Here is a 22,385-nt window from a genome sequence, read left to right on the forward strand (position 1 = left end):
CTCGCCCCCCCCTCCCTCGCCCCCCCCTCCCTCGCCCCCCCCTCCCTCGCCCCCCCCTCCCTCGCCCCCCCCTCCCTCGCCCCCCCCTCCCTCGCCCCCCCCTCCCTCGCCCCCCCCTCCCTCGCCCCCCCCTCCCTCGCCCCCCCCTCCCTCGCCCCCCCCTCCCTCGCCCCCCCCTCCCTCGCCCCCCCCTCCCTCGCCCCCCCCTCCCTCGCCCCCCCCTCCCTCGCCCCCCCCTCCCTCGCCCCCCCCTCCCTCGCCCCCCCCTCCCTCGCCCCCCCCTCCCTCGCCCCCCCCTCCCTCGCCCCCCCCTCCCTCGCCCCCCCCTCCCTCGCCCCCCCCTCCCTCGCCCCCCCCTCCCTCGCCCCCCCCTCCCTCGCCCCCCCCTCCCTCGCCCCCCCCTCCCTCGCCCCCCCCTCCCTCGCCCCCCCCTCCCTCGCCCCCCCCTCCCTCGCCCCCCCCTCCCTCGCCCCCCCCTCCCTCGCCCCCCCCTCCCTCGCCCCCCCCTCCCTCGCCCCCCCCTCCCTCGCCCCCCCCTCCCTCGCCCCCCCCTCCCTCGCCCCCCCCTCCCTCGCCCCCCCCTCCCTCGCCCCCCCCTCCCTCGCCCCCCCCTCCCTCGCCCCCCCCTCCCTCGCCCCCCCCTCCCTCGCCCCCCCCTCCCTCGCCCCCCCCTCCCTCGCCCCCCCCTCCCTCGCCCCCCCCTCCCTCGCCCCCCCCTCCCTCGCCCCCCCCTCCCTCGCCCCCCCCTCCCTCGCCCCCCCCTCCCTCGCCCCCCCCTCCCTCGCCCCCCCCTCCCTCGCCCCCCCCTCCCTCGCCCCCCCCTCCCTCGCCCCCCCCCTCCCTCGCCCCCCCCTCCCTCGCCCCCCCCTCCCTCGCCCCCCCCTCCCTCGCCCCCCCCTCCCTCGCCCCCCCCTCCCTCGCCCCCCCCTCCCTCGCCCCCCCCTCCCTCGCCCCCCCCTCCCTCGCCCCCCCCTCCCTCGCCCCCCCCTCCCTCGCCCCCCCCTCCCTCGCCCCCCCCTCCCTCGCCCCCCCCTCCCTCGCCCCCCCCTCCCTCGCCCCCCCCTCCCTCGCCCCCCCCTCCCTCGCCCCCCCCTCCCTCGCCCCCCCCTCCCTCGCCCCCCCCTCCCTCGCCCCCCCCTCCCTCGCCCCCCCCTCCCTCGCCCCCCCCTCCCTCGCCCCCCCCTCCCTCGCCCCCCCCTCCCTCGCCCCCCCCTCCCTCGCCCCCCCCTCCCTCGCCCCCCCCTCCCTCGCCCCCCCCTCCCTCGCCCCCCCCTCCCTCGCCCCCCCCTCCCTCGCCCCCCCCTCCCTCGCCCCCCCCTCCCTCGCCCCCCCCTCCCTCGCCCCCCCCTCCCTCGCCCCCCCCTCCCTCGCCCCCCCCTCCCTCGCCCCCCCCTCCCTCGCCCCCCCCTCCCTCGCCCCCCCCTCCCTCGCCCCCCCCTCCCTCGCCCCCCCCTCCCTCGCCCCCCCCTCCCTCGCCCCCCCCTCCCTCGCCCCCCCCTCCCTCGCCCCCCCCTCCCTCGCCCCCCCCTCCCTCGCCCCCCCCTCCCTCGCCCCCCCCTCCCTCGCCCCCCCCTCCCTCGCCCCCCCCTCCCTCGCCCCCCCCTCCCTCGCCCCCCCCTCCCTCGCCCCCCCCTCCCTCGCCCCCCCCTCCCTCGCCCCCCCCTCCCTCGCCCCCCCCTCCCTCGCCCCCCCCTCCCTCGGCCCCCCCTCCCTCGCCCCCCCCTCCCTCGCCCCCCCCTCCCTCGCCCCCCCCCCTCCCTCGCCCCCCCCTCCCTCGCCCCCCCCCTCCCTCGCCCCCCCCTCCCTCGCCCCCCCCCTCCCTCGCCCCCCCCTCCCTCGCCCCCCCCTCCCTCGCCCCCCCCTCCCTCGCCCCCCCCTCCCTCGCCCCCCCCTCCCTCGCCCCCCCCTCCCTCGCCCCCCCCTCCCTCGCCCCCCCCCTCCCTCGCCCCCCCCCTCCCTCGCCCCCCCCCTCCCTCGCCCCCCCCCTCCCTCGCCCCCCCCTCCCTCGCCCCCCCCTCCCTCGCCCCCCCCTCCCTCGCCCCCCCTCCCTCGCCCCCCCCTCCCTCGCCCCCCCCTCCCTCGCCCCCCCCCTCCCTCGCCCCCCCCTCCCTCGCCCCCCCCTCCCTCGCCCCCCCCTCCCTCGCCCCCCCCTCCCTCGCCCCCCCCTCCCTCGCCCCCCCCTCCCTCGCCCCCCCCCTCCCTCGCCCCCCCCTCCCTCGCCCCCCCCCTCCCTCGCCCCCCCCTCCCTCGCCCCCCCCCTCCCTCGCCCTTCGCCCCCCCTGCTGAGGCACAGCATGTAAACGTAGAAAGATTCACCAAGTTGACTAAAATATCCTTTTAAAAAACGTGTCAAACAAAGAGTGGGAAAAGAAAAGAGCGATTCTACCCCCTCATCAGCTGATCGTAACAGTAGTTCTTAATTTAGTAATGGTTAAATGGGCATCGAGTGCTCTCAAGTGCCTATTTACCATCCGTGATCCTGGGTCAGAACTTGGCAGGCCATTTGTCTGTCTTTATCTATTTGAAATGTAATTAATAGATGGTTATGTCTTATAGCACATCCTGAAAACATAAAACATCCATATAAGTTAAAGTTTGTTCTTTTTCAGTTTGGAGATTGTGGCATCTGAGGTTATTAATGTTCTCCTATTCTACCACACAGTGGTTAGCACTGCTGCCTCACAGTGCCAGGGACCCAGGTCAGTTCCATCCTTGGGTGACTGTCTTTGCGGAGTTTGCACATTCTCCCTGTGTCTGCATGAGTTTCCTCAGGGTTCTCCAGTTTTCTCCCACAGTCCTAAAATGGGCAGGTTAGGTGGATTGGCCATGGTAAGTGTGGGGTTTTGGGGATGGGGCCTGGGTAAGATACTCTGTCAGAGAGTTGATGCAGACTCAATGGGCCAAATGGCCTCCTTCTGCAGTGTAGGGATTCTATGTACATTCCAACAGGAGACACTGGATGGCAATCAGGAGCAGCTGCACTGCCTGACTTTTCATTTGCTCTGGCCTGAAGTGACCCCTTTAAATCTTAAAACCCTTGTGGCCTACTTACCTCATTGTAGCAAACTTCTCATCATAACCTGCTCAGGGAACCTAGCTGTGTGTTTTTTGCTGACAGCAGTTGAGTAACTGGATTGAAGAATATGTGGCCATAAGCATTGAAAAGAATCATAAACACTTTTTGACATGAACATGTTCCAATTCATCGGAAAACTGGTGACCTCGTAGAGGTGGTTTTCCTTAAATTATTTTGTTTGTTTTGTACCTTCACACGTTTTCCCCTTGGGTGAATAGTAGGGAAGTATTGGAAAGATTAGCAAAGCTGATTATTAACCTACCTAATTCCATCGTGAATGCTTCTTCCATGGCTAGCAAGTCCTCGAATGGGTCTTGAACCTAGAGTTTCTGGCTCAGAGACAGAGGCACTGCCTACTAAGCCATTGAGACATCCTCAGATTAGCATCGGTAACAGTATGTTTGGAGCTGCAGCCATCTATTTGGCTGTCTCCATTTAAATTGCACTGAGGTTGACTAGTTATGGTGAAACCTGTATCAACAGACACTCCCAAAAACCTGGCCAAACAAAAGGAAACTTACATTCCCAGTAAGCACGTAATAGCTGCAAGATGTGGATTCTCTCAAATTATGAACTACGAATTGAACAAAGAACAAAGAACAGTACAGCACAGGAAACAGGCCCTTCGGCCCTCCAAGCCTGTGCCGCTCCTTGGTCCAACTAGACCAATCGTTTGCATCCCTCCATTCCCAGGCTGCTCATGTGACTATCCAGGTAAGTCTTAAACGATGTCAGCATGCCTGCCTCCACCACCCTACTTGGCAGCGCATTCCAGGCCCCCACCACCCTCTGTGTAAAAAACGTCCCTCTGATGTCTGAGTTATACTTCGCCCCTCTCAGCTTGAGCCCGTGACCCCTCGTGATCGTCACCTCCGACCTGGGAAAAAGCTTCCCACTGTTCACCCTATCTATATCCTTCATCATCTTGTATACCTCTATTAGATCTCCCCTCATTCTCCGTCTTTCCAAGGAGAACAACCCCAGTCTACCCAATCTCTCCTCATAGCTAAGACCCTCCATACCAGGCAACATCCTGGTAAACCTTCTCTGCACTCTCTCCAATGCCTCCACGTCCTTCTGGTAGTGCGGCGACCAGAACTGGACGCAGTACTCCAAATGTGGCCTAACCAGCGTTCTATACAGCTGCATCATCAGACTCCAGCTTTTATACTCTATACCCCGTCCTATAAAGGCAAGCATACCATATGCCTTCTTCACCACCTTCTCCACCTGTGTTGCCACCTTCAAGGATTTGTGGACTTGCACACCTCGGTCCCTCTGTGTTTCTATACTCCTGATGACTCTGCCATTTATTGTATAACTCCTCCCTACATTATTTCTTCCAAAATGCATCACTTCGCATTTATCCGGATTAAACTCCATAATTGCTTTCAGTGTGCTAAGCCGATTTAAAGCTTGAATCACAGGACGAGATCCAACATCACACTTCAAATATTCAGAGTACCAACTATATCCAAATCCTAAAACCATGATGTTATTGAACTCTCCTTTTTGGTTCCTGCTGCTTTCAGGTTTTGGATCCACCTGCAGAAGACGTCCGAGCCAATTTCTGCTGCAACTTTCTTAACACAGGCACCTAAATGCATGTGGACCTAGAAAATTTGTATACATCGAACCATGCAGTATGGCTGTCTGTGATCTCTGGTTATTGTTAGAAACAGATTCCACTGCAGAGTTACAGGCCTGTTGTATTATTTCCATACTTTAATTCTTGGTATCATTGTTGTGTTTAGCAGCTGACCGTAAACTCAGCTGGTTCTTCAATTTTGTTGGGAAAACGCTTACCTGGAAATATTTCAGAAAATGGCTGGGATTGAGTTTCACTGGGCCAAGAAATTAAGCCATCAATCTGAATGAATGTGATAAGTTGGCAGAAGCTTTCTCCTGGTCGGATGCAAGTTTCCAGAATCCTGCTGTGTAAACTCTAGCTGTTTGATGTATATGAATCCCACTACGCTATTGCCTAAACAGACAATGTTACGGATATATGGCCTGTCCACGATGAATCTCACAGCGAGATAGTTCTAGTGCACTCAGTCAAAATCCATCCAGTTCTCTGGTTCCCCCCTTCAACAAAAAACTCTCCAGTGTTCCCACTCACTCCCTCTATCAAAAAGATCAAGGTCTCCAATGGGTTTCTGGAGTCATTCTGTCACTGTCACTCCATCTTTGTCCAAATCATCTCAGATGCAAGTGCCAATATTAACTCCAATGTTATCAGTCACTGGAAGCAGCATCCTGCATTATTTTGCAAGTCACACAAACCAGTGGTCATCTGAAGGAGGCTAGCATGTTTCCCTGCACCTTGTCCGACATGAATTTCACTATTTCCAGTGAGCAAGATAAAGGTGGTAAAATGTGAAATAGCCATACATCATAGGGTGGGGGGAATTTATCAAGCATCTGATCATTGCCACATTACAAAGTCCAAGTGATTTTGTAACTTGGACCGAACCACCTTTGTTGTCAGCAGGGAGCACAACAAGAAGCCCAAGATGACCAATGCAATCTTTACCCTCTGGAGGAAGGGCTTCAGTTAAATGCAATGCCAAAAGTGCAACATAATTTTGTTCACCTCCTTTTCATTCCAATGAAAAGCTAGCATTCTTCTCAGCCAGCACCACTTCCATTCCTCAACCAAGACATATTTAAACAGATTACCCCTAAGGAAGTGGAAATGGGTTTAGTGATTCTAGTAATTCTGGTAATCTATTTAGCATATGTACTGTGCCTTATTTCTGGTGTTAATTCCAATTGTTGAATATATGAATCTGATCTTGTGCTTTCTTCAATAACCTTGCTATACCTTTTGAGACACCTTTTCTTTCTCGCCCTTCAAATTATACTTGCTGCATTTTGCATTTGTGTCTGATTAATACAATTTTTTGAAACTGGCTGTGCTGCATATTCAGTTTGTCAATTTATTTTATATTAATAGTATTTCTAATTTTTGGTCACTAATTGATATTATGTGCATAATTTAGTCCCAAATTTGAAAAGGGTTGAAACCCTTGACACCTAATATGTTGGTGTTTTTAAAATGAGTACTTTGCCATATATTCAGAAAGAACAGAGACCTTATTGCATTGGTGTTTTAGCATGCTACGTTGGGCATTAGTGGGCACGAGGATCACATCAATGATTTCCTCATATTCCAGCTTTTCATCTTAACCATGGTTTAAAGAGAGAGCGAGAGAAGACCAACTGCTTTCTGATAGAGAAGGGAAATCAGCAGAGACCCCTTATGTGTGGCCCAACTTTCAGCCACCTAGGCCAATCCTCTGACATTCCCTTCCTAAATCGTCCTGCACCTTCACCACCACCTCCTACAAAAATGTTTTCAAACTTTTTGTCACCCTTGCTAATATTTCCTTCCATGGCTCAGCACATTTATTTTCTGATTACACCTTTGTGGAGCATCTTTTCTACATTACAAGTTGCTATGAAATTGCAAGCTGTTGTTGAGAACATGACTAGGTGTATAAGCTGAAATGTTGATGATTATGGGTGTGTTGCCCTGTAATAGTGATGGTAGTCGTGTTGGAAGGAATTTGCAATGAGGAAAAATTTAAGATGCAACCAAAAAGCATGTTGATGTCTAAAGTGTGATTTGTTTGCTTTTCCTTTTGATGCTTTGGTAAATAAGTCTAATGGTGACATTTAACAAGTTAAACTGTGTTCATAATCTACAATAAACAGCTAATTTACCAAGAAAATTGTTGGAGAAAACACGGAATTCATCAGCCACAAGAAATAACCAAAATATATAATGTGTATTTTGCTGCATTTCAATAATTATAAAACTAAACTAATATTATTCATGTAGTGTTATATTTTACCAATCACAATATTTATTGTTGTATGGCTGCCTGTTTAGTTCTCCGAGGCATAGGTAAGAAGCAAAACTTAACAAAATCTCTTCTTGTTTTCTCTAGATCAAAGTATTTTAGAACAAGTTCTATTGGGGAGCACTTCACAATAGAGGTATGTGATATACCGCTTATTGCACACCTTCTGTCTTGCACACTGTTCATCTTATTGGCTAATACTGTAGAGTTACGAAAGTGGCTGAATGAGTAAAATACTATTAAAAGTGATGAGCAATAGATTTTGCATTTGAATATGCCAATAGAAGACTGAATTCTTTAATCTAATGTTGCTACCAGAGAGATATAATTAGCATTTCTGTATGCCAGATTGTTTAAAAAGTGTCCTGTTACCAGGTGAGATACTTGTCTGCATCTTCCAGTGTACTCTGTTGCAGGTTTAAGTATTATCCTGCATCTTGGAGGAATAATCTCAAAATTAGACCTGTTCTTGAGAATCTAGCTGCTGATTGCAGGACTCTGAAGCATGTTGGCATAATTTTGCAATTTAAAAAAAAACATTTTCTTCCATCCCAAAAAAACAACGGAACAAAATTTCAACAGCTGTCTGTGAATGATCAGTAGAGTTTTGTGTGTTGTGCACAATCTTGCTTCAGGCTACATGGGGGCATGAATCTGTTTTTTACACAATAAATTGCACTCTATCATCAATTTTTCTACTTATCAATTTAAAAACTTTGAGCTAGCCAGGAGATTACTTGTGGCCTCTGGAGAGTAACCAAGTAGTTGATTAAAAAGGGGGAAAAAATGGAATGAGAGAATAAACTAGTCAGGAATATGAAAGTAGATAATGAGAGCTTTTGCAAGCATATGGAAAGGAAGAAAGCTTTGTAAACATTAATGCCTTAGAGGCAGAGACAGGAGAAATTATCATGGGGGATGAGGAAATGTCAGAGACGTTCAACAAATACTTTGTGTCTAGTCTTCACAATAGAAGACACAAATCACATAGCAGAAATAAGAGACTAATAAAAATGAGGACCTTAAAGTAATTCATTTCAATAGAGAAAGAATATTAAAGATTTAAGAGACTAAAGCTTTCACATCCTCAGGAGCTAAGGTCTTTATCGTAGAGTTCTAAAAGTTAGCTGCAGTAGTATTGGATGTGCTGATTATGACTTTCTATACCCCAGAGTCTAGAACAGTCCCTACAAATTAGGAGTTAACCAATGTAACACTTTTCAGAAAAGAGAGCAAGAAAACAAAACTACAGGTCAGTCATCAAGAAAATGCTAGAATTCATTGTTGGGAAAGACCTAATAAAGTACTTAACCATGCTATGATCAGACATGGCCAACATAGTTTTTCAAAAGGGTAATCATGTTGATCATATTAAACTTAAGAGACTTTTGAGGAAGCAACATGAAGAGGAGCCAATAGATGTAACACATTTGGATTTCTAACGGGCATTTGATAAGGTACCAGCAGTGTGTCTCAGGGATCAGTGCTGGGTCCACTGTTATTTGTCATTTATATTAATGATTTGGATGAGAATATAGGGGGCATAGTTAGTAAGTTTGCAGATGACACCAAGATTGGTGGCATAGCGGACAGTGAAGAAAGTTATCTCCAATTGCATCGGGATCTTGATCAATTGGGCCAGTGGGCTGACGAATGGCAGATGGAGTTTAATTTAGACAAATGCGAAGTGATGCATTTTGGTAGATTGAACCAGGGCAGGACTTACTCAGTTAATGGTAGGGCGTTGGGGAGAGTTACAGAACAAAGAGATCTAGGGGTACATGTTCATAGCTCCTTGAAAATGGAGTCACAGGTGGACAGAGTGGTGAAGAAGGCATTCGGCATGCTTGGTTTCATCGGTCAGAACATTGAATACAGGAGTTGGAATGTCTTGTTGAAGTTGTACAAGACATTGGTAAGGCCACACTTGGAATACTGTGTGCAATTCTGGTCACCCTATTATAGAAAGGATATTATTGAACTAGAAAGAGTGCAGAAAAGATTTACTAGGATGCTACTGGGACTTGATGGATTGAATTAGGAGAGGCTGAATAGACTGGGACTTTTTTCTCTGGAGCATCGGAGGTTGAGGGATGACCTTATAGAGGTCTATAAAATAATGAGGGGCATAGGCAAGGTAGATAGTCAATATCTTTTCCCAAAGGTAGGGGAGTCTAAAATTAGAGGGCATGGGTTTAAGGTGAGAGGGGAGAGATACAAAAGTGTCCAGAGGGGCAATTTTTTCACACAGGGTGGTGAGTGTCTGGAACAAGCTACCAGAGGTAGTAGTAGAGGCAGGTACAATTTTATCTTTTAAAAAGCATTTAGACAGTTACATGGGAACGATGGGTATAGAGGAATGTGGGCCAAATATGGGCAATTGGGATTAGCTTAGGGGTTTTTTTTTTAAAAAAGGGCGGCATGGACAAGTTGGGCCGAAGGGCCTGTTTCCATGCTGTAAACCTCTATGACTCTATGATTCTATAAGGGTATTGCAGCGCAAGAGTTAAGGAGGTCATGCCACACTTGTACAGGACTTTGAGAACAGACCCAGAGTACTGTGTGCAGCTTTGGCCTTGAGGATATAATTGCAATGAGGTAGCACAGCTAGGATGGTTCAGAGGTCAGAGGGTTATCCATGGAGTGAGAGCATTGTCCTATGATAGGTTCAGCAAATTGGACCTCTGTAGTCTCGAGTTCAGAAGAATGAGAGGTGATCGCATTGAAACATGAAAGGTTCTGGCCAGACAGATTTTCCTCCCTTAATTGTGGAATCTGGAACATCTAGCACAACCTCAGGTAAAGGGGTCAATCATTTAGGAGTGAGATGAGAAATTTATTCATTCAGGGTTGTGGACATTTGAACTTCCCTATCCCAGAGTGTTGTGGATGCTCCAATGTTGAGTATCTTTAAAGCTCAGATAGATCAATTTTTGTTCTCTCTGGGAATTGAGGGATATAGGGAGTGGGCAGGAAAAGAGTTGAGATAGAAGATTGGTCATGATTGTTTTAAATAGCAGAGCAGCCTAGAGTAACTGTGGTGTTCTGCGATTTCTTATGGAGGGTTTCACGAAGCACCCTTTGACTGTCAATAGCTTTCATCAAGACCTGTGCTGACTAATAACAAAATATTTTGTTGATGTTGCTCATTCATGCCGTATAAGGTGCAACATGTAAGCCCCCACTTACTGTGTGCCACTTTTTAATTGGATAGGGAGGAGGGGGGGACCAACGGAAAGAGGGCTGAGAGTGGAGTATCTGTGATCTGTGTTTTCATTGCCAACAGCTATGTATCAATTTTTACATGTTGGTGCACAAGGTTCATTATCAAACTCATTAGCAAGTGGCCACCCTTCAAATTGTTGCTATTTTATCATTTGAAGGACATTAAGATTTTGTGCACACTGTGTACTGCAAGGGTCAAATAGTTAACCTCATAAATCAACACAGTTTTATGGAATAAATATTTCCTTGTATCCTCGTACTTGAACCCATTAAAAAGAATGTCCTAGCATGCTAAGCTGAAAGTCAAATTGTTGTAATTTATGTATTATAGAATTGTTGCTAGTTTGAGGAGTACAATATATCCTAAACATCTGATGCTTAAAGTGAAAGAAATGTTCTTGCTAAAATAAACTCCTCCTCTTCTATACAAGAAAATAACTATTATATTTGGAACCAGATAGTTTTGTGCTGGGGCTGAAGATAAAAGTGTTGTGTGCCACCATTTGGCACTGTCTGTCCAGGAAACTCACTTTCAGCCATTGGCTTGCTGTCTGATTCAGAGCAGAGTACCAAAAATCCCAGTGACTGGTTTATTCGTTATGTATCATTAATGACTCTCTCTGGTTGCTCAATCATTGACTGTGCCCTGGAGTATTGTAAACCTGCCTGCTTCAGGTTTTGCATTATCCAATCTGCCACACAGGGTTGACTTTGTTTTCAGCCTCCGTTCTCAAGTGTATCATTTTGGAATCACTTCAGCCCATAGAGAGCCTGCTTCATCCGTCTCATCCTCCCTCTCCCTGCCCCCTACCAAACATCAGTAACTAGCTAGTCATTAGGCAACTGATAGTGACGAGGACACCAAATCTCACGAGGCTTCTTATGAATGGAATAAGAGTAGCACAACTCGCCATAGAGTGCGATTACATTACCACTCCCTTCCTGACTTCAGCGTACGAGCATATCATTCCCCATCCAAATCGTTCCACCAGTTGACAGTGCATAGCAGCAGCTGTTAGCTTGTCTACAATCCACACAGTCATGGTAATCTTGACAGATAATGAGCAGAATCTAAATTAATTTGGAGTTGTATTACAATAGACTTCTGTTGAGAGATGCTGTTAATGGATCTCTGGATTCAGATAGCTGGTGAACTGATAGATGTCTGTTTATTTGAGAGTGTAGACATGACTAAACCTGACATATATTTGATTTACAGTATTGCAGTACATTGTGGTCCAAGCTACCTGTTGTCTCCTTAATACTTTTATTATTACTATAAACATAATTTGAAATCTCTAATTTCTCTAAAAAAGACTTGCTATGGTCAACTTTTTTGGGCCTTTCAGTGAAACTGGGGGTCTTTGACTTGGCCATCATTCTTAGCAAATTGTTCTCTTGTGTACAAAATTTCAATCTGCCCTTCTTCCACAGAACCCCATATATCAGATTGTTTAGAAAAAGCATCACATCATGATGTATGACAGTAAGTTAAAATTAATCACCACTCTGCTTCTTATTTACAGTTTGAGAACTTGGTGGAGAGTGATGAGGTACGTCTACATCAGTTTCCCTGGGGAATCTGTCAAGTGCACTTAATGACTATTAGCATTTAACTGTATCATAGCTGTGTTCCCAGCAGACGCATGAGATCACCATTAAACATATCTAATTGAGGCTCAGACAAAAAGTCTCAACCCGAAACAGCCCAAGAAATTATGAAAAATTTTGGTAATTACAAATCAGTATTTTACATGTTGCCTTTCAAATGTTAATTTCTATTTTGTTTACTCATTCTAGGATTTATTTTTCAGAAAAAAATGGGAGAAACATTTTAGAATTAATCTTTGCCTAAATATACTAAACAACCTTAGAATTTATCTCAATATAAATGCTAATTGCTATCCTCCATTGATCCACTAGTAATTGCATGTAAATGTATAAGATTTATGTCACCAGTAAAGCTGGTCATCCTATTTTAGTGTCATGGTAACAAAACATCATGAGTGCTGAACAGTAAAAATAATCCCCAAAATATTTTAACTTGGTATTTGGGATGATATTGTTTAAAATAGAGTGAGCACATAAAATTTACTAAGTTTTCATCATGTAGCATGATCATCCTTTTAAGGATCTTCCCAAATCAAATATAATGAAGATAGATTTTATATCCTAACAGGCATTGGAATTAATTTTGGCATTTTGATTTGCAATCCTTTTGATGATGCATAATCACTGTCGCCTATTAACAATATGTATAAGTGAAATTCATGTTTATTTTTAGTCTTATGATTCGCTGCTTCTGAAATGGAAATTATAATGCTCGTATGGTCTTTTATTGCACTCGTTTATAAACAGGAGAAACAAACAGTCTTCTGTGCAAATGTTTAAGCTGTATGACTCCAGATGGGCGCAAAAAAAGGTTTTGAAACATTTTAAAGTAGCTTTTTTTAAATGTGTGCATGTTTTGTGATTTTTGTTTTATTTTTTACAGGCTGAAAGTCCAGGATTCAACCAGAGGTAAGAAGATTGAAGAGCAATATAATTGAAGGAGTGCATTTGTAGCTGAACCCTGACTTATGTGTCTGTAGGAATTAGCTAAATGATTCAGTTTGATCTATAAATTTAGACAACAAAATCTTTCTCTTAGCCGGTGCATAAAAATCATTCAAACAAACATGATTTAGAACATAGAACATAGAACAGTACAGCACAGAACAGGCCCTTTGGCCCACGATGTTGTGCCGAGCTTTATCTGAAACCAAGATCAAGCTATCCCAGTCCCTATCATCCTGGTGTGCTCCATGTGCCTATCCAATAACCACTTAAATGTTCCTAAAGTGTCTGACTCCACTATCACTGCAGGCAGTCCATTCCACACCCCAACCACTCTCTGCGTAAAGAACCTACCTCTGATATCCTTCCTATATCTCCCACCGTGAACCCTATAGTTATGCCCCCTTGTAATAGCTCCATCCACCCGAGGAAATAGTCTTTGAACGTTCACTCTATCCCCTTCATCATTTTATAAACCTCTATTAAGTCTCCCCTCAGCCTCCTCCGCTCCAGAGAGAACAGCCCTAGCTCCCTCAGCCTTTCCGAATAAGGCCTACCCTCCAAACCAAGCAGCATCCTGGTAAATCTCCTCTGAACTCTTTCCAGCGCTTCCACATCCTCCTTATAGTGAGGTGACCAGAACTGCACACACTATTCCAAATGTGGTCTCACCAAGGTCCTGTACAGTTGCAGCATAACCCCACGGCTCTTAAACTCCAACCCCCTGTTAATAAAAGCTAACACACTATAGGCCTTCTTCACAGCTCTATCCACTTGAGTGGCAACCTTTAGTGATCTGTGGATATAGACCCCAAGATCTCTCTGTTCCTCCACAGTCTTCAGAACCCTACCTTTGACCCTGTAATCCACATTTAAATTAGCCCTACCAAAATGAATCACCTCACATTTATCAGGGTTAAACTCCATTTGCCATTTTTCAGCCCAGCTTTGCATCCTATCTATGTCTCTTTGCAGCCTACAACAGCCCTCCACCTCATCCACTACTCCACCAATCTTGGTGTCATCAGCAAATTTACTGATCCACCTTTCAGCCCCCTCCTCCAAGTCATTAATAAAAATCACAAAGAGCAGAGGACCAAGCACTGACCCCTGTGGCACTCCGCTAGCAACCTGCCTCCAATCCGAAAATTTTCCATCCACCACCACCCTCTGTCTTCGATCAGACAGCCAGTTACCTATCCAATCGGCCAACTTTCCCTCTATCCCACACCTCCTCACTTTCATCATAAGCCGACCATGGGGGACCTTATCAAACGCCTTACTAAAATCCATGTATATGACATCAACTGCCCTACCTTCATCAACACACTTAGTTACCTCCTCAAAAAATTCAATCAAATTTGTGAGGCACGACTTGCCCTTCACTAATCTGTGCTGACTATCCCGGATTAACCCGCATCTTTCTAAATGGTCGTAAATCCCATCCCTAAGGACCTTTTCCATCAATTTACCAACCACCGAAGTAAGACTAACCGGTCTATCATTACCAGGGTCATTTCTATTCCCTTTCTTAAACACAGGAACAACATTTGCCTTTCTCCAGTCCTCTGGCACCATCCCCGTGGACAGCGAGGACCCAAAGATCAAAGCCAAAGGCTCTGCAATCTCATCCCTTGCCTCCCAAAGAATCCTAGGATATATTTCATCAGGCCCAGGGGACTTATCGACCTTCAGTTTATTCAAAACTGCCAGGACATCCTCCCTCCGAACATCTATTTCCTCCAGCCTATTAGCCTGTAACACCTTCTCTTCCTCAAAAACATGGCCCCTCTCCTTGGTGAACACTGAAGAAAAGTATTCATTCATCACCTCAGCTGTCCTTGACCGGCCCTAACCTCACCCTGGTCATTCTTTTATTCCTCACATAAGAGTAAAAAGCCTTGGGGTTTTCCTTGATCCGACCCGCCAAGGACTTCTCGTGTCCCCTCCTCGCTCTCCTGAGCCCCTTTTTCAGCTCCTTCCTTGCTAACTTGTAACCCTCAATCGAGCCATCTCAACCTTGTTTCCTCATCCCTACATAAGCTTCCGTCTTCCTTTTCACAAGACATTCCACCTCTTTCGTGAACCATGGTTCCCTCACTCGGCCATTTCCTCCCTGCCTGACAGGGACATACCTATCAAGGACACCCAGTATTTCTTCCTTGAAAAAGTTCCACTTTTCATTAGTGCCTTTCCCTGACCGTTTCTGTTCCCAAGTTATGCCCCCTAATTCTTGCTTAATCGCATCATAATTACCTCTCCCCCAATTGTAAACCTTGCCCTGCCGTACGGCCCTATCCGTCTCCATTGCAATAACAAAAGACACTGAATTGTGGTCACTATCTCCAAAGTGCTCTCCCACAACCAAATCCAACACTTGGCCCGGTTCATTTTCCAGTACCAAATCCAATGTGGCCTCACCTCTTGTCGGCCTATCCACATATTGTGTCAGGAAACCCTCCTGCACACACTGCACAAAAACTGCCCCATCCGAACTATTTGACCTACAAAGGTTCCAATCAATATTTGGAAAGTTAAAGTCCCCCATGACAACTACCCTGTGACCCCCACACATATCCATAATGTGCTTAGCAATTTCTTCCTCCACATCTCTATTACTATTTGGGGGCCTATAGTAAACTCCTAACAACGTGACCGCTCCTTTCCTATTTCTAACCTCAGCCCATATTACCTCAGTGTGCAGATCCCCCTCGAAGTGCCTTTCCGCAGCCGTTAAACTATCCTTGATTAACAATGCTGCTCCTCCACCTCTTTTACCAGCTTCCCTACACTTACTGAAACATCTATACCCCGGAACGTCCAACAACCATTCCTGTCCTTGTTCTACCCACGTCTCCGTAATGGCCACAACATCGTAGTCCCAAGTACCAATCCACGCCCCAAGTTCATCTACCTTGTTCCGGATGCTCCTTGCATTGAAGTAGACACACTTCAACCCATCTTCCTGTCTACTGGTACCCACCCTTGACCCTGATACCTTCCCCAATACCTCACCACCCTCAACACTGACTTCTGGACTACAACTCCTTTTCCCACTCCCCTGACAAATTAGTTTAAACCCCCCTGAAGAGCCGTATCAAATTTCTCTCCCAGGATATTGATGCCCCTCTGGTTCAGGTGCACCCCGTCCTGTTTGTACAGGTCCCACCTTCCCCAGAATGTGTTCCAATTATCCACATATCTGAAACCCTCCCTCCTACACCATCCCTGCAACCACATGTTTAACTGCACTCTCTCCCTGTTCCTCAACTCGCTATCACGTGGCACCGGCAACATACCAGAGATGACCACATGTTTTGTTTTGGCTCTCAGCTTCCAGCCCAGCTCCCGAAATTCCTGTTTTAAATCCCTGTCCCTTCTCTTACCTATGTCGTTGGTACCAATGTGTACCACGACTTGTGACTGTTTCCCCTCCCCCTTAAGAATCCGGAAGACACGGTCCGAGACATCACGGACCTTGGCATCCGGTAGGCAACATACCATCCGTGAGTCTCTTTTGCTGCCACAGAACCTCCTATCTATCCCTCTAACTAACGAGTCCCCAATAACTATTGCCCTCCTGCTCTGCCCCTTACCCTCCCGAGCCACAGAGACGGACACAGTGCTGGAGATCCTCTCACTGCGGCTCACCACTGGTATGTCGTCCCCCTCAACCGTATCCAAAGCGGAATACTTGTTGCTAAGGGGAACGACCACAGGGGATCCCTGCACGGACTGCTTCCTCCCAGCCCCTCTCACCGTCACCCATCTGTTTTCATTCCACGGAGTAACTGTATCCCTAAAGCTTCTGTCTATGGCCACCTCTGCGTCCCTAATGATCCTAAGTTCATCCAACTCCAGCTCCAGTTCCCTAACACGGTTTTGGAGGAGCTGCAGATGGGTGCACTTCCCACAGATGTAATCAGCAGGGACACTGACGGAGTCCCTCACCTCAAACATAGTGCAAGAGGAACATAGCACTGCCTGCACACCCATCCCCTCTAGATACCTTGCCAGTACCAGGTAGAAACAGCAAAAATGAATTAAACTCACCCCTGCTCGCCCTGTCCCCTGAAGCCCTGTGAGCCAAAGCCCTTATAGCTCACACTCTGCTTCCCACACACGCCACTGCCCGCTCCCGACACTGCCCGCTGTATACTGCAGCCTACCTTTTATACTTCGCGCGCTTAAAAATCCCTTCCCAGAAAACCCTTCTGTCTGAAGTCCTTACACATGCAGAGTGGTGAAATTTGCTCTCAATCATATGGTCTCAAATTCATGGGACATTGAGAATCATCTTTCTCGATAGATGACCTAGTTAATTGCATGTAAAGGATGATTTTCTTTTCCTTCCCTCAAGTTCGGAAATGCTGAGGCTGTTTGTCATCCCTCTGTCGCAAACAATGGCCAGTCAGGTATTTAAAAGAATAAAGTCAGACACAACATTTGCATTCAAAGGGGTAATACAATCATGAAAAAAGTGATCAGAGAAGGTTGCTGAAGCTTACAAATGGGTTCAGGGGGCAATTAGCATGTTTATGGAAGAAGGGAAGATATTAAGGGATATGTGGAAAGATGACGAGGTGAGCTTGCTGCATAAAAAGCAATGTTTATTTAAATAAGTTAATATGGCAGACAGAAGATTATTACAAAAGCATGCTATATTTTATTAATGGTCAACAGTTATATCTGGGCCATTCAGTCTTGATAGCAAATTGAAAGATCTGCCAAACTGGACATGCGAATTACGGTGAAGTCCTGCTCTTCACGGGGATTACATTCCCATGAAACCTCGCAAATTGCCAAATCGCAAACAATGAAAATGCTTTTCAATTAGAGTAAATTAGACAGATTCCAGCTGTGCGAGGGCAGCATTGGTTTGTGCAGCTACTGTACAGCAAGCTGTGATACCCGTAAATGACAGATGGGGGAGCCTCTGAGCAATACAAGACATGTCTTGGAAATTTTAAAGTGAGACAATCCTCACTTAAGAAGAAAATGAATCACGTCAAAGCAGACAAAATCGTTGAGCATTTCAAAATTGAACAGAGCCATTACTGCAGCTCACGACAGAGAGATTCAGACATTTCCAGGTTAATCTCTCCTTTTGGGCTGAACTTCAGCTGCAACCATCCCAGGCACAGCTTCTCACTCCTGTCAGAAAGGTGCTTTAAAAAAAAAAGGATTATATGTCCATGAGCTGGACTAATGGAAGAACCTGCTACCAGTGAGTTTGATACCATCTCTCATTAAAACGTGTCAACGTTTCTGCTCCATCATGGCTGCTGTCTCCTCTGGGGAGAGAGGGGAAAGAAAAGTGGACCAGCAAACAGTTGTTCAGGCAATGCCGGGATATCAAATACACGAGCAAGCAAGTTGTGAAATTCGGGACTTTACTGTAATCCTGAGTTGTTCAACAAATTTAGCACAGTTTGAGTCACAGTTCTAACGCTGACAATGCAAAAATGTCATCATCGTTTGGTCCTGTTTTTCATATTAAACTTTCCTAAGTTAAAAATAAACTGAGAATTTGAAGTAGAGGGAAGATGTTTATTAAATGGAGGGGTGGGGTAATGTTGTATAAAAGATAAAAATATTCAAAAATCCTCGAGGATAGCATGTATTTTGGTCCCAAAATTTGGTTTTGCAGTGGTCATTTCTTTCAGCGATTATGGTGCCATTTTAATTTCGAAATGATCTCCATGGTACTGATGCACACTTCTGGTGAGGACCACTGGTACAATGCTGATTAGATGGCAGCTGTGCTATTTTGGATTTCAGCACTCCAGCTAGCACCCTATCTTAACCTTGTACAGCTGAACGTGTGTTTAGCAGCACAAACGATGCCCCAGCAGTGCCATTTAAAGGGATCATCAACTACTAGCTTTAGCAAAGATTTGTTGGTTTGTGCATTTCTTTAAAGCTGCTGAGGTCTACAGGGAGTGGAGTGGCAAGGTGGTGATGGTGTTAGTCCTGGCCTCAGTGGTTCTGGACATAATGCGAGTGCAGTAGTTAGTACCCCTATTAGACTACTGCGCATGCAGGAGGAGAGTGAGCAGATATGCAACAGAATAAGCTCCTGTTGTGGGGCTGTTACTGTTCAGCTTGTTTTTGTTCCCTTCAAGTAGCCAAAACGAATACTTTCTCAGTTTAAAATAGGCCTATTTATATATATATATAAGCTAGAATGCATAGGATGCAAATATTAAAAACCACTCACAATGCATGCACATCTGCTTAATTATAATATCCAATCAGTGTAAAGATTTTAATCTAATCGATCACTGGCTACAAGTTGTGCTTAACATCCCAGCTTGTGTCTATGTTTGTAGATATCAATTATCTCCCCCATGTCCAAGTTTGAGTTAATGAAGTGTCTCAGATAAGAATGTTTTGATAAACAAACCTTATGCTCTGGTTGCCTCTCTGTTATCTGTAGGCCAGTTAGTTGCTTGGAACGACCCTCATTGTTTTATGGCCTGTCAAGGTTAATATCTGCAAGGTTTCTGCCCAAGAACGAACAGTCCACAGTTTTGTGCCCTTGTATACTGTCTTGGAGTTAAACTGTGTGCATGATTTTACTGCTCAACTGCATATTTTAGCCCTTTCAATGAATATGAATATTAGTATGGCTACTCGCCCCCTTCACTTCTGAAAGAGGGGTAGAAGGGCTCTCAGCAGGAGGCTTTGTCTGCCTAGGGTGTTAAGGGAGCTATTCTTCTACATCAGCCTCAACGAGGAGCAGTGTATCGGATATCTCTGCTTCACTGAAGAGGTCCTCACTGAAATCTGCTACAGCTTCACAGCAGGACAGGGACTGTGTTGGCCGCGAAGACTGTGAAGGTCTTATGTGGTCGTGACTTCTCATGTTTTTGGCTCCTTCCTGTCTGGAGTCAGCCATATTTGTGATATTTCACAGTCCATCACGGGGAAGCAATCAGAGTGAACATGCAGCTTTGGAAGAAATGGTTGCAGTAGTTAGTACCCTTCTTGGACTACAGCAGAGAAGGGAAAGTAAGTAGATATGCAACTGGGTTGGATAAACTTCTGAAAGAGGGGGAGAAGGACTCTCAGCTGGAGGCCATGTCTGCCTAGGGTGTTAAGGGAGCAATTCTCCTACGTCAGCCTCAACAAGGAACAGTGTGCCAGATGTCTGCTTCACTGAAGAGGTGCTCACTGAAATCTGCTGGTTCTACACCCACAGCTGGGAAACATCCATCCCAGGAACTGGTTTGGTGAGCCTTTCTTGCACTCCCTCTATGGCAACTATATTGTTTCTTGGGTAAGGGGACCAAAACTATACACAATACTCCAAGTGCAATCTCACCAAGGCTCTATACAATTGCAGCTAGCCATCTTTATTCCTGTACTGATCCTCTTGCAATAAAGGCCAACATATTGTTTTCTTTCCCAATTCCTTGCTGCATCTACGTGTTAGCTTTCAGTTACTTATGAAGAAGAACACCCCAGGTTCCTTAAGATATCAACACTTCCTAATCTCTACCATTTAAGAAATACTCCACATTTCTGTTTTTCCTACCCAAAGTGGATAACTTTGTATTATTCCACATTTTCCATCTATGTTGTCCTTGCCCACTCACTTAGCCTATCTAAATGCCCTTGAACTTTCTTTACATCCTCCTTATACACACATTCCCACCTAGTTTTATGTCATCAGCAAGCTTGGAAATATTACATTTTGTCCTCGCATCTAAATCATTGATGTAGATTGTAAACAGCTGGGGTCCAAGTACTGATTTTGTGATACCCCACTCATCACAGCTTGCCAACCGGAGAATGACCAGTTTATACTTGCTCTGTTTTCCATACATTAACCAAGCCTCAATATTTACCAGTATATTACCCCCAGTCCCATGTGCTCTAAGCCCAGGCTTGTCCAAAATGCCACCCAAGGGCCACTACCTGGCCTGCCAGACCCTTCAATCTGGCCCGCAGAATCCTTGCTCAAAATATGCTGGTAATTAAATTCAAAGATTGTTCAACCACTGCCTCTCCAATTACAAGCAGTTTCTCTTCCTTCCCGTGCTTACTTTCAGAAGGATCACTTATGAGCCACTTAACAGCAAGTGTGGGAGTGGACCCAGTCTCTGGAGGAGTAGCTTCCTTCAGCCTGTGGCCTAAATATACAGCGTGACTGCAGCAGAGTCTGCTGGGTAAGCAGGGCGATTTTCAGAGGGTGGGAGAGACTGAGAGAGATTCTGAGACTGGTGGAGGGGAAGAATCGCAATGACTGCTGGGCTGGGAGGGCGAAGAGTCAAAGCGACTGCTGGGTTACTCTCACAATGGGTGAAGGTAAGTTAATAAGTACCCTGAGATAAATGGTGAGGTGAAGAACACGGTTTGACCCTCTCTCTCTCTCTAATTATGATCTTTATTAATTACTCAGAATTTTAAATTCATGGTATGTGGGTGTCGCTGGCTAGGCCATTTCAGAGGGCATTTAAGAGTCATCTGCTTTGCTGTGGATTTGGAGTCACATGTAGGCCAGATCGGGTAAGGATGCTAGATTTCCTTTCCTCATGGACATTAGTTGTCCAGAAGGGTTTTTGTGACAATCAACAACGGTTTAATGGTTGTCATTAGATCTTTAGTTTCAAACTCTCATCCCCAGACCCTTCGCCTGGGTCTCTGGATTACTAGTCCAGAGACAATACCACTACACCACAACCTCCCTGTCAAAAAGAAATTGGAAGATGACCACCAACATATCCTCTATCTCTACAGTCACCTCTTGCAACACTTCTGGGATGTAGATTATCAGGTCCAGGAGATTGACCAACCTTTGGTCCCATTAATTTCTCCAGTACTACATTTTTATTAAAGTTAATTTCTTTCAGTTCCTTATTCTCTCTAGTCCTTTATTTCTCTAGTTGTCTGAGAGTTTTATTGTATTGTATCTTCCTCCATGAAGACGGAGACAAAGCATTTGTTTAGGTTTTCTGTCATTTCCTTATTCCCCATTATAAGTTCTGTCTCTACCTGCAATGTGCTCACATTCATCTTTGCTGAACTTTTCCTTTGTACGTGCCTATACAAGCTTTATCATTCCGTTTTTTAATGTTTCTTGCTAGTTTACATTCACATATTATATTTTCTTCATCGGTTTCTTGATCACCCTTTGCTGAATTCTAAATGCTACCAATCCTCACTTTTTGGGCAACATTATCTGTCTCTTCCTTTGGTCTAATACAATATTTAACTTCTCTAATTAGCTGCAGTTGGATCACTTTCCTAGTTGGGTTTTTATGCCTCAAAGGAATGTATGTTTATTGTAAACCATGTATTAATTCTTTAAATGTTAGCTATTGCTTGTCTACCATCATACCTTTTGATGTAGTTTCCCCATCTGCCACAGCCAACTTGCCCCTCATACCTTCCGTTTTCTTTGGTTCAATTTAAGACCCCAGTTTCAGATTGAACTATATCATTCTCAAACTTAATGTAAAATTCTATAACATCATGGTCGCTACCCTTAATTCCTCCCCTTAATTCTCCTTTTTGAGATTACTAATTAGCCCTTCCTTATTGCATAATACTTGATCTGCAATAGTCCATTCTCCAGTTGGTTCTTTAACATGCTGCTCTAGAAAAGGGAGATATTCTAGGAATTTATCCTCCACAGGTTTACCCAGTCTGTC

The 22,385-nt window shown here is 46.5% G+C and overlaps 1 protein-coding gene across 1 annotated transcript in view; it reads left to right on the forward strand.

Moving 5' to 3' along the window:
• ap1ar (adaptor related protein complex 1 associated regulatory protein) overlaps window positions 1-22,385 on the forward strand; it is a 107,643-nt gene that overhangs the window by 56,325 nt on the left and 28,933 nt on the right. The window contains exons 2-4 of the mRNA XM_078213556.1: window positions 7,033-7,081; window positions 11,697-11,723; window positions 12,665-12,690. Of these exons, the coding sequence (XP_078069682.1) occupies window positions 7,033-7,081; window positions 11,697-11,723; window positions 12,665-12,690 (102 nt within the window). The remainder of the gene's footprint in view (window positions 1-7,032; window positions 7,082-11,696; window positions 11,724-12,664; window positions 12,691-22,385) is intronic.

The sequence above is a fragment of the Mustelus asterias genome, chromosome 1 (assembly GCF_964213995.1).
Source record: "Mustelus asterias chromosome 1, sMusAst1.hap1.1, whole genome shotgun sequence".
In the NCBI taxonomy this organism is placed as follows: domain Eukaryota; kingdom Metazoa; phylum Chordata; class Chondrichthyes; order Carcharhiniformes; family Triakidae; genus Mustelus; species Mustelus asterias.